This window comes from Carassius gibelio, chromosome B25 (genome assembly GCF_023724105.1).
Source record: "Carassius gibelio isolate Cgi1373 ecotype wild population from Czech Republic chromosome B25, carGib1.2-hapl.c, whole genome shotgun sequence".
In the NCBI taxonomy this organism is placed as follows: Eukaryota; Metazoa; Chordata; class Actinopteri; order Cypriniformes; family Cyprinidae; genus Carassius; species Carassius gibelio.
This window is the reverse complement of record NC_068420.1, coordinates 10,889,148-10,902,897: the sequence shown is the minus strand read 5'-3', so window position 1 is coordinate 10,902,897 and position 13,750 is coordinate 10,889,148. Positions and strand designations below refer to the sequence as shown.

Genomic DNA, 13,750 nt, shown 5'->3' with positions numbered 1-13,750 from the left:
TAGCAAATTGACTTTTATGACTCAGCAAATCAGGGTCAGCAGCTATTTTAAACAACACAGCTGTTTATACTGAATACTAAATATATTTATAAACATTAAAAACTGTTCCACTTTGATAGAGAACAGAAAAAAAAAAATCATAAATTGTTACGGGCAAGATTACATTTGGTATTCAATTATAAGTGTTAAAGATGATAGATTTGATAATTGTAAAAAGGTGTAAACAGATATAAATACTATAATTATAAATAACTAAAAGAAAAAAAACAACACCTTTCTTGCGATTCTCTCCACTACCACTCGGGCGAGGGGTGGGATGGGGCCACCAGAAGGGTCGTAAAAGGGGCTCTGTGGGTGATCCAAACTGGTGAGGGGTCGAATCCGCTCCTGGGGATTGCTGGGTTTATTGGGAGACTTGGATGTACATAAGAAACAGAGGATTACAGGAGAAAGAGAGAGAGAGAGAGAGAGAGAGAGAGAGGAGGGAGGGTAATAGAAAAACAGAAGTAGAGTATGTGACTTTTGGATGCCATCTGCCAGGGCCTCCCACCTTTCATTTCCATATACATCATTCATTGACTGCATAATATTTCCTTTATGAGTGATTTATGGCCTTGTTTCCTGCCCCAGCACTTTGAGTCACCTGACAGTTACTTGCGTTCCGCTTCCAAGCCTTCAGAGCAACGCTGCAAAACAAAGACCAGCTGCTGCTCCAACTGCTTCAAGAGTTCAACTTCTGAAGCTGACTTATTTCTTTCAAGAAACAACTCAGGACTGTCTCATACCAGCAGGGGGCAGCGTGTGGTTCCACTTAGTATCCGGGAAATGCAAAGACTTAATACTGTTTGCTCTGAACAGCTCTTGAGTAAATATGAAGATGTTATTGACACTAGAAGCAACATAGACACCTTGAGAAAACTGGCTTATTTGCACTCTTTTTTTCCTCTATGTATTTATTTAGTTCAGCTTTGGAATTTGTACATTCAGAAGCAATTTTAAATTTGCTTAAAATGCTTAAAACTTCAGACAATATGGAAGCACTATGAATTGAAAGTAGTTTTCACTTTGTTTATAAAACAATTTCATTTTCACATCAAACCTTCAGGGCATAACAAAATATTATTCCATTACCTTGTAATTATTGCTGTCAAAGTTAATAGGCCTAAATGCAATTAAAGCTTTTATTTAATTTGACATCATAACTTTCATTCTGTTCTGAGTGGTTTATAAAAAACTGATCAGAACTAATCAGAGGGCATACAAACATGTCTTCATCAGAGCTCCTATTTAAAGATAAATAATAAAGACACCCATAATGAGAATTTATTCATAAATCAAACATGTATCTTTGTTTAATTGTATAGTAATTTAATCAATAAAGCTCAACAAGTGAAATATCACCTACAAGATACACAATTAAACATACAAGTTCATAAAGTGTTGATCATTATTATAATTATTTTTATTATACATTTTTTTAAATAATATTTTACCACATAACTGTTTTTTAACAACAACAACCATTTTATTACTACTATTTATTACTATTACTATTGAATGGCTTAATATTGAATATTATTATTGTTGTTGTTTTAATACGTTTTAGATATTTTATTTTTAATTATTGACTTAACAACATTTTTAATAATACTTAATAAAAACAATAACAACAACAACAACAGTTTTTACAGTTATTTTACAGTTAACAACAGTTATTATTGTTGTTATTAAATGGTTGAATATGGAATATGATTATTTTTATTAACGTTGATGTATTGTAGGTCGTTTATAATATTTGTATCTATTTATATTTTTTATTTTTTAAAACAACAACAATAATAATAATTGTAGAAGTAATAATAATAAATAATGAATGGCTGAATATTGATTATTATTTTTTATTTCATTATTTAATTATCGTAATTTGCATGAATTTTTTTTGTTTTTTTTGTGCAAGTAAGGCAGGAGTGCAGTTGCATACATTAATGTTCTGAGTGTAAATTGAATTTAATTTGAATAATCTGCACAACTGAAATCTATTACTGAGTTTTCTTAGAACTAAATGCATTAACATGTTAACCGCCAAAAAATATGATGTTAAACGCATTAAATATTTACAAACATAATTTAATGATTATAACAAAAATTCAGTATAAATAAGAGAAACCAAGCAACTGACTTGATGTCTTGTGAAACTGTTTACAGCTGGTACAAGACAAGATCTTAGATTAACATACAGTAGAAGAGAAAGGTTCTGAAAAGCTAGCTTCAGTGTATGCTCAATAATGACCCATGTTGCCTCATATCTGGACTCCATCCTGGAATCTCTCACAGTATGTTCTGATGTAACAAAATCATCAGTCTGTGAAAGCTGACCTCATAAGTGACCCCTCTGTCAGTACCGGCGTCCCACGGCACCAGATCCTTCACCAGTCTCTGGACCCAGCCGCAATCCCTGGTGCACAGGTCCTCCCCAGACAATCCCACGTTCCAGTCGGGACTGGGGCCCAGCATAGTCAAGAACGACATGAGATGACGGGCTCGATCCACCGAGAACTCTGCGGAGGGGGCGGAACGCCTGAGAGCAGACAAGGGAAGAGGAGAAGTCATCCGAAAATAAAGTTGTTTCAGAGAAAGGTCTGTACACAAACATAATGCCACTTACAAGACGCCTGTGTCCTGTATTATGCGCTAAGGCATAATTTGTAAGAATCCATGCAGATGGTAATTAATCAAACTAATTGCCCTGATAACAAACCATCACCAAAGCAACTGTTGCCATTTGAGCTGAGCAGGCTGCATGTTTGAAGATGCTCCTTGGATCTATTGATTAACACATATTAAATATTCATCATAAAACCAGCACCTTATGACTCGCACAGCCCACACTTGAGAGCAGAAGAAAGAAGAAGAGAGAGAGAGCCATGCACTCCAGGCAGATGAGAATTAAACTCAAGTTTTGCAAATGTGGGAAACAGTAAATAATTATAGTTAAATCATGTATTATAAAATAAAAATTGGTTATAAATAGCATTGTATGCAGTCAAGAAGATAAACAAAAGGATCTATACAAGCTACTTTGCTAGCCTAATTTTATGCTAGACAAAAATACTGGATCTTATACGTTTCACAACACAAAAAGGCAATTTGTTACTCTAATGCTTTAAAGAAAAAAGTTATAGGATAGCACAGCGTGCCCTATTGGCGGAAAGCGCCTCGTATGTTTGACTTATGGTTGGAAATAATTAGTGTCTGCTATTGCCAGTCCCTCTTCATGGGGTAAATTGGTTGTGGTAATTGACAGTCTGATGTTAAAATAGGTCAAGAGAATGTCCTGATGTATTGGAGCTGGAGGGAGGCCATTAACCTCAATCGCGAAAGCACCGCAGGGGAAATGCTACTCTCATCAAAAAAGCGGAAGCCTTCGCTAAACAAAACCACATCAAATATTAACCGCCTCGTTAGTGAGCGGGAAAGAAACATCTACATACCCAGCAGGTGCTAAAGAGCTTTTTATGAAGCAGGTCTTAGTGTTGAAAAATACTCATCCAAGAAGCAAGATCGTAGTTAACCCCTCCCGCCCACCCCCTCTCTTTTTTGAGGCTGCATTTATTTGATCAAAAATGAAGTAAACCATAATATTTTTAAATATTATTGTAATTTAAAATAACCATTTTCTCACACTTTTTGGGGGCTGTTGTCTAAATGCAAAAGCGATAGAAACTTACACGTTAAGAGGCTGCCAGGCGGGCCACTGGGCTTTGGTTTTGATAACTGTCATAACATCATCACCCTGAGAGAGAGAGAGATGGAGAGAAACAGACAGAAAAAGAGAATGTGCATTTTTATTGCATCCTATATATAGAACATCAAGAGCGCTGAAACAAAACAGCAAGGATTTTGTGTTCTACTTTCTTCAATTTGTCTATCTTTCCAGCACTACAAAACTAAAAGTTTCTATTCCATGCTTTATTTTTCTCCCTAAGCCTCTGACACTTATATTCATGACAAGACTTCACTTCAGGTTGTGTGCTTAAGATTTCTGCTATTGTTCGGTGCATTGATCCATTTGTTTCTTGTGATACTTGGACCCAAGGGAAAAGACACCAGGCTTCAACAATACTTTATTGAGAACCACAAGAAGCAGCTACAATAAAACCACATTAGTAAGGAACAGGCACAAAGAAAGTAAGAGAGCGTGATTGAGACAAAAGCAACAGACAGAGATCGACAGGCACCGAAAGAGTAAGAAAGGCAATCCCTGTACATATTCATCAGGGGATGCTGGGAGCTTGTGTGGCTGTGATTGCGAGAATAAAAGCTCAAAGATGTGTCTGAGGATCTGTTCCAACATTCAGACAGGATCCTGAAGGTTTCCGTTACCGCTGACAGTTTCAGGTTTATACTGAAGCATACTGCACTGCACACTGGGACAGCGTATAGTTTCAATTTAAACAGAGGCCTTAAAAATAGAATTGAATTACAGTAAGTTTTCCTTTTTGTCCCAAAGTGACCAGTACATTCACAGGCAGCTTTTTTTTTTTTTGAGAGAGAGAAAAGATTTGTTTGTTGCCTTAGACTATGAGAGATTATCCAAATAATGCACCCTTATGTTGTATTCTTGCTCTTAGCAGATGATATGAAATAAATATTTTCATCATTTTATTGATAGTGAATATAGGGTGCTATCAGGAAATGATGAGCAGAAGGGCAGGAAAAATAAAATAGGGGCACAACACAGTTCATTTAAAATTTAAATGTATGCATTTAGCAGACGCTTTTCTCCAATGCGACATACACAGCATGATTTATCATATGTTATCTTCTGGATTCAAACCCATATCACCCACACGAGCACCAAAGCTCAATGTGTTTGAAATACTAAAGCTGACTAAAAATGTCTGCGATTTGAAGACATTTGGCGCTGTTGTGTTACAGGTGTCCTGAGTTCCAATCCTGACTCCCAGACCTTTCTCTTTCCTGCTTTGCTTCCTGTCAGTTCTGCTCTGACCTACTGTAATTATAAATAAAAAAATATTTTATTAAAATTATAAAAACATTTTTTTTTTTTAAATGTCAGATTGCTATTGTTAACTTATATTAAATACAAAAAATAAACTTAAAAATAAACAAATAAAGATGAGAAATGCTGCCTTCGCAACTAACTTGAGTCAATTAGGTTGCAGTACTATATTATTAAAAAAAGCTAAATAGAAATAATAATAAAAATGATAAACATGTAAATTACAAAAATACTAAAACTTAAACTAAGATTAAAATAACAACTGACAAAAATAGAATGAAAAAAAATATATAAATAAAACTAAAAGTAATTAAATAATGCAAAATAAACATTACCTTGTGCAGGATGATTTTGTGTACTTATAGAGAATGCATGCATATATATATATATATATATATATATATATATATATATATATATATATATATATATATATATAATGAACACAGGCCTATATCAATAATAAAGAGTACAAATATTTTACTATGTTTTTCCTATAAAATTATCCTTAACTTCCTTTGACAATCTGACATAAGAGCTTTGTGAGGACATTTGTAATGACAGGCCATTTTGCATCAAAGACAGTTCAGCATATAGATTCAGGTTTGGTCAGGGGTGTCAAAAAGGCACTAGAGAGCCCTGACTTAACCTCAATCCACAGGGAGCAAGTGGCCCAAATGATTATCATTACACATGCATACTAAAACTCTTCCATCAGATCAATGAAAGTGAGACAACTGAAAAATGTAGATGCTGATGGCACATGCTCTTTGATGCAGAGCAGAGTGAGGAAAGCACACTCACATCAAACAGATGTACAAAGTGAGTTTGTACATTCCTAATGGCCTGCACGATTTGCATTAATGCAAAGACAGCCCATATAAAACACCATAAAAATCAATATATACTTGCTTACTCAATGCTTGCTGAGTTTGGAAGTTTAAAAACTTCCATCAGTTTAGGTCAAGTCCACTAAAAGTAAATTCGCTGTTACTGCATTCATCCTCAGAAATAGCACACAAAGGCCACTCGGGTCAACAAAGACATATTGTTGTGCATTCAACTCCTATATTTATCGACACACTAACTGGTTCAACAATAGACCCACTTTGCAACAGAAATTCAATAACAGCTGCGACCAAACAAAGAACTGTAGAAGAAGTAAGACTGTGCTAAGACTCGGTTCTGCTGTTGTTGGCATTTTCGTGAGAAATACACAGCTGCCTTGGAGTAATCAAGCAATTAATCTGCTAATTGGCCAAATTGATGAATACGTTTCGAAGAGGCAGATGGTGCCGCACATGCTTGAGGATATTAATTTACGGTCCACCACTCTGGAAGTTGGGTCCTCACATACGAACCAGAAAGAAATATACTGCCTGAAATGGGCCAAATGGACTTCACTCCTGCTTATTCGGAGGATTTATCAAGTGTACTTAGGTTGACAACACAGGAGCGAAATCTCAAAGTAAATCACCAAACCGCTGAACCAAGAAATAAACCGGTCCAGTGCTCTGAACATGAACATTGATTGTGGTGCAAAATAATAATAATACATCAGTGCCAAACCGTGGGCCAGAAACCAAGTTCTTCTGAAGCTTTCTGACCTCCTTGAGGGTTTTTAGGGAGGGATGTACCCGAGAAGCTTCAAGAAAACAGAAAGACATTTCGTTCATGGCTGACTGATGATTTTTTTCCTTCGAGAGAGTCTGCAGCTCCCTGAAGGATCCTGTCTCTAGTTCAGCTTTTAACACCTTGAGGCAAGTTCACTTTTGGTTTTGGTGCTTTGGTCGCAAACTTATTCTCAATTCTTTGGGCCGCTCGCTTGCATTTCACATACAGGTCACACGTAGTGTATTTTGTGGATGCAGATATGCAGTGTATTGTGGTATGAATGCTAATGACAGTATTTATTTACAGTATGAAAAGTGACAGGTCATCCAAAATATGGTCGTTTCCTCATCCTCATGCCCTTCCAAACCTCTATGACCTCTTTTGTGAAACATAAGAAGTAGATATTTTGTAAAACTGTTGTCCATACAGTGAAATTGAATGGTGTTCAAAACAACACTTGGGACAATTTTCAAAATATCTTTTGACTGATTTAGAAGAAATTCAGTAATACAGGTTTGGCCCAACAAAAGAGTGAGAGCAAAAATTTCAAGATTTGGAGGTGGGGTGGGGGTTATTAAATTGAGGCAAGAAAATGGTAAAATTTTAAGATTTTGGGCTAATTTGCTTCCATAACCTAATCCATTCTTTTAAGACTAGTTGAAAGAAAATATCCAAAATACACATTTAGGTGTTCGTTTTATTATGCTTTTTCCATTTGCGTCTTTAGATTTCAATTACAACACGTTTCTTTAAAACCAAACTACAGACCAAACTTTCCAGTTTTAATTTAACTGTATTCTGAATATTGTTTTTTACAAAAGAGTTTGTTCACATCTTGTCTAAATTTGTGATAAAATATGTGATTTATGGAGTGATAAAACACAGATATCCAAAATGACCTCTCTAAAAACTCTGTTTAAATATGCAAATATGCACAGATTTGCATATCTGTCCAGAACAGAAGTCTGAGAATTGTATAAAACCAGGTTCTAACTTCTTTTCATATTAATTTTGCTGAAATTTTTATACATTTAAACAATTTAGACAAATATGTATACAGTTCTCAGATTTCTATTCTGTACTTGCATGCAAATTAGTGCAAATTCGCATATTTAAACAACATTTAAAAAACTGGTAATTCAAAACAATTGGCTTAATGTACAGTATAAAGTATGTAAATTGGTGTACAAACTATTTTCACTCAGAAATTGCTAGTAAATAAACTTAAAACTGCATGCAACATTGAAATAAACATAACACTTTGAAAAAAAAAAACAATAGTCCTCTCTTGTAAAACATAGTCCAGTAATCTTTGTTTTATTTATAGTGTTTAAAAATTTCTCACAGTATATGGTAACATCGATTCATTGAAAACTTTTACTCTATTCCCCTTTAGTTCTTGCCTTCTATTTCTCAGGACGTTATTCAAGAATGACAACTGTTGACTTTCACTTGCACTCAGTGAATATGCTTTTGGGCCATCCTTGCTGTGCAGCAAATGAGAACTGTGTCACTCCGGGTCCCTGGCTGCTGTTTCTGAAAACGGGTTTTACACTTCACAGACCGTCGCCCCAAACTGACCCCGACCAAATTGCTGGAGGGATGGAGTGAGACAGAAGAGGAGAGGAACAAAGGATGAGAGGTAGAGGAGTGTGACTGCTGAGAAGCCAGAGGGTCTCAGAGGGTTCTTGGAGAAATGCCTCGGGGAAGGTCATATACATCTTTCCGTTTCTGCAGGCTTCAAAAGAGACTCACATAAGCACATGGGCTGAGGGACTGGGCATGCAGCTCACATATTACCAACGGCTGCTGCTGGATGACCGTCAGTGGAGAAAGATGCTTTTTGCCCCATAATGATGAAGTTATGGCACTTGGGTCAATGATAAATAAGATAAAGAAAGATACAGAAAAGGCAAATGTAGTCTAAAACTAAAGTTCTTAGAAATGGGCTCTTTACATTCATGTTAGTTTCACATGCAGTGGAAAACCATTTCAATAAAAGTTTACATTTAATGTATTTAAAAATGTCATGGTGTAACTATATACAGTACATGATATTTTATGTTCAGTATTTTTTGGAATTTGACAATAATAAATAAAAATGCCAATCTCATTAAGGTTTGCATTGTATTGCCCTCCATTCTCTAATGAGGCTTTTTTTCATTATAGTATCAGGAATCTGTATCTGAGTTTATGCCCCCTAAAAACTTAACTTTAATTTTAAATTCTGAAATATAAATCATGTTCATTATGTTAGATGTGTATTCAAGTCTTGTTTCACCCTAAAATTTAGACTTTATGCTCCTTAAAAAAAAAAAAATTGTTTTAATTCAGAAATGAAAATCATTCATCATTGAAGATTTGTATTCAAGTTATTTTATGTATGAATTGCATCGTATTATCTTATTGACTTTCATTTTGATATTTTCAGGAGTTATAATTTTAATTCATAAATTATAATCCTGTTCATTATAATCATGTGTATTCAAATAATTTTATGTATGAAACAGATTTTTATTAATTTGACTTTATGCCTCCTAAATATCAAAAATTTTATTTAAATCAATTAAAATTATATTCATCATGAAAAATGTGTATTCAATCCATTTTAAGCATGAATTGCACTTTTTATGTATTTTTTTAAATCAACCTACCAGCAGGGGACTAACTGAATCATGCTAACCAGCCAAACCTTGACCTCTTCTCTACCACACACACACACACACACACACACAGATAAGAGTAGATAGAGAGTGACAAAGAAAAATATTGAGTTTTCTGGAAGTGCCACTCATTTGGCAAACAGCAATTACCAGCCATCCAGAGCCCGGAAAGCGTGTCCTGAAGTTCTCCTCTGAATCACTTTTTCCAATCTACACCGCTTCTTTCAGAGTCATTGCTACTTATCACCCAATAACCCAGAATAATCCTTCAACAGTCCCAGTACATTACTGGCCCTTTTGTGTTGCCTTTTAGTTCTGAATCATTGGTAATCTTGACCTTGTCTGGACAATTGTGGCCTGTGCTGCCTATGACTGCGATTCCCGCAGGACGTGTCCATCAGCTGCTAGCTGCGGTGGAAGTAATTGAGTTATGCTCAGAGAGGTGTCAGTCAGAGCTAACAACTCAGAATCACACTTCCGAGGCTTTTGCACACTTTATTTTCACATCATCTAAAATCTGTTTTCAGCCTTAGAGATTTTTGGTAAAGTGTGGGTTTGTTAAAAAACAAATATACAATGCAAATTATTTGAAAATAATTGTCCAATCACGCTTAAAAGCAAACGCGATCATTTAAAGTACCCCTATTATGTCATTTCTAACATTGCTTTTCATGCAGTGTGTAATGTAGCTGTATGTGAATGCAAATTATCTGCAAAATTGCAAAGCCAAAAGAGCAAGATAAAGTTATTTTCTCCCAAAACAAAGAATCGTCTCCGAACAGCGTTAATGAGTCATTAGTAATTTAAATCCCACTTTCGTGATGGCTACATGTCTTGGGATAACACACTTGCATAATGCGCAGCTATGTTCTACATTGGCCGGCAGCGAACAACTTGACCCACCCTCAAACGCGTAATTTTACTGATGACTGATTTTCTAATCTCTGGCAGTTCATGGTGGGATTTACAAAATGCTTGTGCTCGAAAGACGGCTCAATACCCAGTTTATTGGGACATACCGGCTCCACTGAATCTCAAACTGTAAGAACGATAAACAATAGCTTTTTATATTTTCTATCGATCATTCAAATATGGAACTACAGCAATGGGTGTGTGCTGTACACAGCAGACCAATCACAACAGACTGGGCCTCTGTCCAATCAGAGTAGAGTAGGCTCACACAAAAGGGGGTTTTAGAGAGAATGAATCTTAGAATTGCTTCGAAATAATCATTTGACAGTCACTGGAAAAATAAGTTGATATTAAATGCATATTTTGAGCAAAAATGAAAGCATTGTTTGCCTTATTGGACCTTATATGCATGTAAACCTATTGAGACTCCCAAAACTATATTAGGAACCTTAAAAATGGCATAATAAGGGCACTTTAACAAAAAAATAATTTTGTAGAAGCATGTGTTCCAGATACTCTGAGCTGCGGAGCTCACACAAGAAATACAGGTTTGAATTTAAGTATTTTTGTTCGAAAGGCTTATTCACACCAAGAAAGATAACTATAAAGATAACAAGCCGATATATTAATCCACATTAAAGGACAATAACATTCTGTTTATTATAAGAGCGTATTGTAGTTATGTCATCAGATGGTTTAAATATTAAATATTTATAATTGGAGTTATTGCCCATAGTGTGAACTGGCATTAACTCTAGTGGCACAGGTATGTAAAAAAGAAAAAAGAAAAACTCCAATAATATTAGCAACGCAATACAATACAACCTCAAACTAATAGACATCCTCCCTCCTATATGGTCAGCCCTTTAACAGTTTTATTTTAGAAACAAAATACTTTAAGTTGAAGTTTTCTACGGGTTCATATATATATATATATATATATATATATATATATATATATATATATATATATATATATATATATATATATATATATATATATGCACTTATTTTCCTACAGTTTGACATTATTAAAATGCATGAATCATTTTTTACTGTCTTTCTGGCACGCATTATTTTTAATTGGCCATGCTCAATAAGAAGTCTCAGTAAATCCCTGTATAGGCTATTGTTCACTAATTCACAATCTTCAGTATGGATCTGCTTAAAGGCGCGTGATTTCACAGTAACGCAAGCAGTCCACCGTTCTTTCAAGTCCATTACACAAAGGCTCACTTAATCAGCAACAGATCTGGAATTGTTTAAAAGCAGAGAAAAAGTTTAATGAGAATGCTATTCTCTTTAACTTTGCCGGTTAATGACTTACGTGACTTTCAAAATGGAGATAAGGAAAAATCGACAGCACACAAGAAACACTGAAAATAAAGACAGAGTCATGATTACTTGGGCACTTTGCAGCATACAGTAATTTCAAACTATCAAACTAAGTTGAATACTGTCCAAAAATCCTCAACTGTCTCACGGTTGACAGAACAAACTCACTTTTCAACATTCCATTTTAATGGAGCCATGTTTCGCTGATGTGAAGTTCTGAGTAAAAACATAACAACAGCGAAAGATAATTTTCATACAGGTGAAGCCACAATTAATAATTCTGACATGAAAGGGATGCCAAGCAACACGCCAACGATTCAGATCAAACGAAGGAAAACAAAGCTTGATCGTCCCTTTTTTTTAATCAGGCTCAAGATTGCAACATCAAAAGAGCTCATAATTTCATCCAGGGTTTGAAGGCCTTTGTTGCGGCGTTTACAGTGGGTGAAGGGTTGACGGTGTTTATGCTAATATTGCTAAAACGCAAGAGGGAACTGCGCTAATAATAACTAACTCTTACTGGATCCCCATCCAGGCTTTAATGTAATCCCGGGAAATGCAAGACAGGAGAAAATGAGATAACATTCAGCCTCTCTCTCTCGCTCTCTTTTTCTCCCTCGCTCTATTTTTCTCACAGTGTATAGGGCTGCCTTATGGATTTTGACAATCGTACTTCTAAAATAAGAAAACAGGACATTTATATAACAAATGTTTTATTATTATTATATATAAATATAGATTTTCAAATTCTCATTTTCTCTATAATAACCTTTCAATCGGGCCGAAGGGTTTTTTCGGTCCAAAGTCTCCATATAAAACTCTCAGTCGTTCATTCTGTCACTCTGATGAAGGAGAGGTGAGGCCGACAGCCGGCAGGCATTGGGAAAATGTCACAACTCACTGGCATTCATAATGTCTATCCCACACAGAAACTGCTTTAACTTTTCTATAACTTTTTTAATGTATCGTTTAAGTTTCAAATGAACTCTTATGAAATAGATTCAGCATTCATTCATTCAGACATTATTTTTGTCTTTATAGAAGTTTTCTATTTTGTTAAATGGAGATTTAAAACATTGTGTGTTTCACCATAGGTTTTTCTGATCTGGTTATTGTTTTATGAGTTATTTAAAGCCCCATTAAAAACATTTTCTACAAATAAAAAGAGAAAATAAATGGAACTTAATAAGATCCTCTACAGTGAATGGGTGCCATCAGAATGAGAATTCAAATTAGTAATAATCCACAAGAAATCAACACTCAGTCCTCAACTAATATCTTGTAAAACAAAAAAATGTGTGTTTGCAAAAAACAAATCCATCATTTAGGTGTTTTAACTTTAAACTAGTGGTGTCAATTGATGAACTAATCACACATTTTTTTCTGAAATTAATCACAATTAATCTCATCAACCATTAAAGTTTTGAAATATACTTTTGCAATATTGCAATAAATTCACATGCAATATTCAAATTAATGTACAAAAAAACATAAAAATTTTATATTTTTAAATATTTGTTATATTGTATATTTTTATTACTGATACCAGTATTGATATATTTGTTCTGATGACGAAACAACTTATCTATATCTCAGATTAAGTACATTTTCTGCCAATTTTAATTTTTTGAGGGCACTAATTAAATAATTTTTTAAAAAATGATCAAAGCTAAAACTTTTGCTCTTTGCCATTTGTAAGATTGTATATGAGATAGAATAAAATCGATCTACCTCTTTTAACTAAACAACAAATTTTCTCATCTAACACAGAAAATCGAATTATCTGAGCTATGCTATCCACAATCACTTTATAGTTATATGCCTGTGTTGTTTTTATATTTCTCCAATGCAATTTCAGGAGAAACATCTAAGGCCAAGTTAATAATTCAATGTCACATAACTGACATTATCACACAACTAAATTAAGTCTCCTAAACTTTGAAAGAGCAACCTCAGACCAATAAAATCATCTTTTGAGTATTCACTGAAAGCTAGCAATCTACCAGATAATTTGTGTCAGAAAGTGCTTCGCTGAGTTTCATTAATCAATGGTTTCAGCCATAAGATCACAGAGATATGACTGTCCACACATAAATTCTCTCTCACTCCTGCAGACAAAGAAAAAAAAAACTAAGAATTAAAGAAGCATTTCATAAAGTTGGCTAAATCATTAGCATAAACCAACAACTACTTCAACCACAGT

The 13,750-nt window shown here is 34.6% G+C and overlaps 1 protein-coding gene across 1 annotated transcript in view; it reads right to left on the bottom strand.

Annotated features, from left to right (window-relative positions):
- Positions 1 to 13,750, bottom strand: part of spon1b (spondin 1b) — a 66,211-nt gene that overhangs the window by 14,184 nt on the left and 38,277 nt on the right. The window contains exons 7-9 of the mRNA XM_052597794.1: positions 3,729 to 3,793; positions 2,377 to 2,578; positions 274 to 414 (exon numbers count right to left, since the gene is read on the bottom strand). Coding sequence (XP_052453754.1) covers positions 274 to 414; positions 2,377 to 2,578; positions 3,729 to 3,793 — 408 coding nt within the window. The remainder of the gene's footprint in view (positions 1 to 273; positions 415 to 2,376; positions 2,579 to 3,728; positions 3,794 to 13,750) is intronic.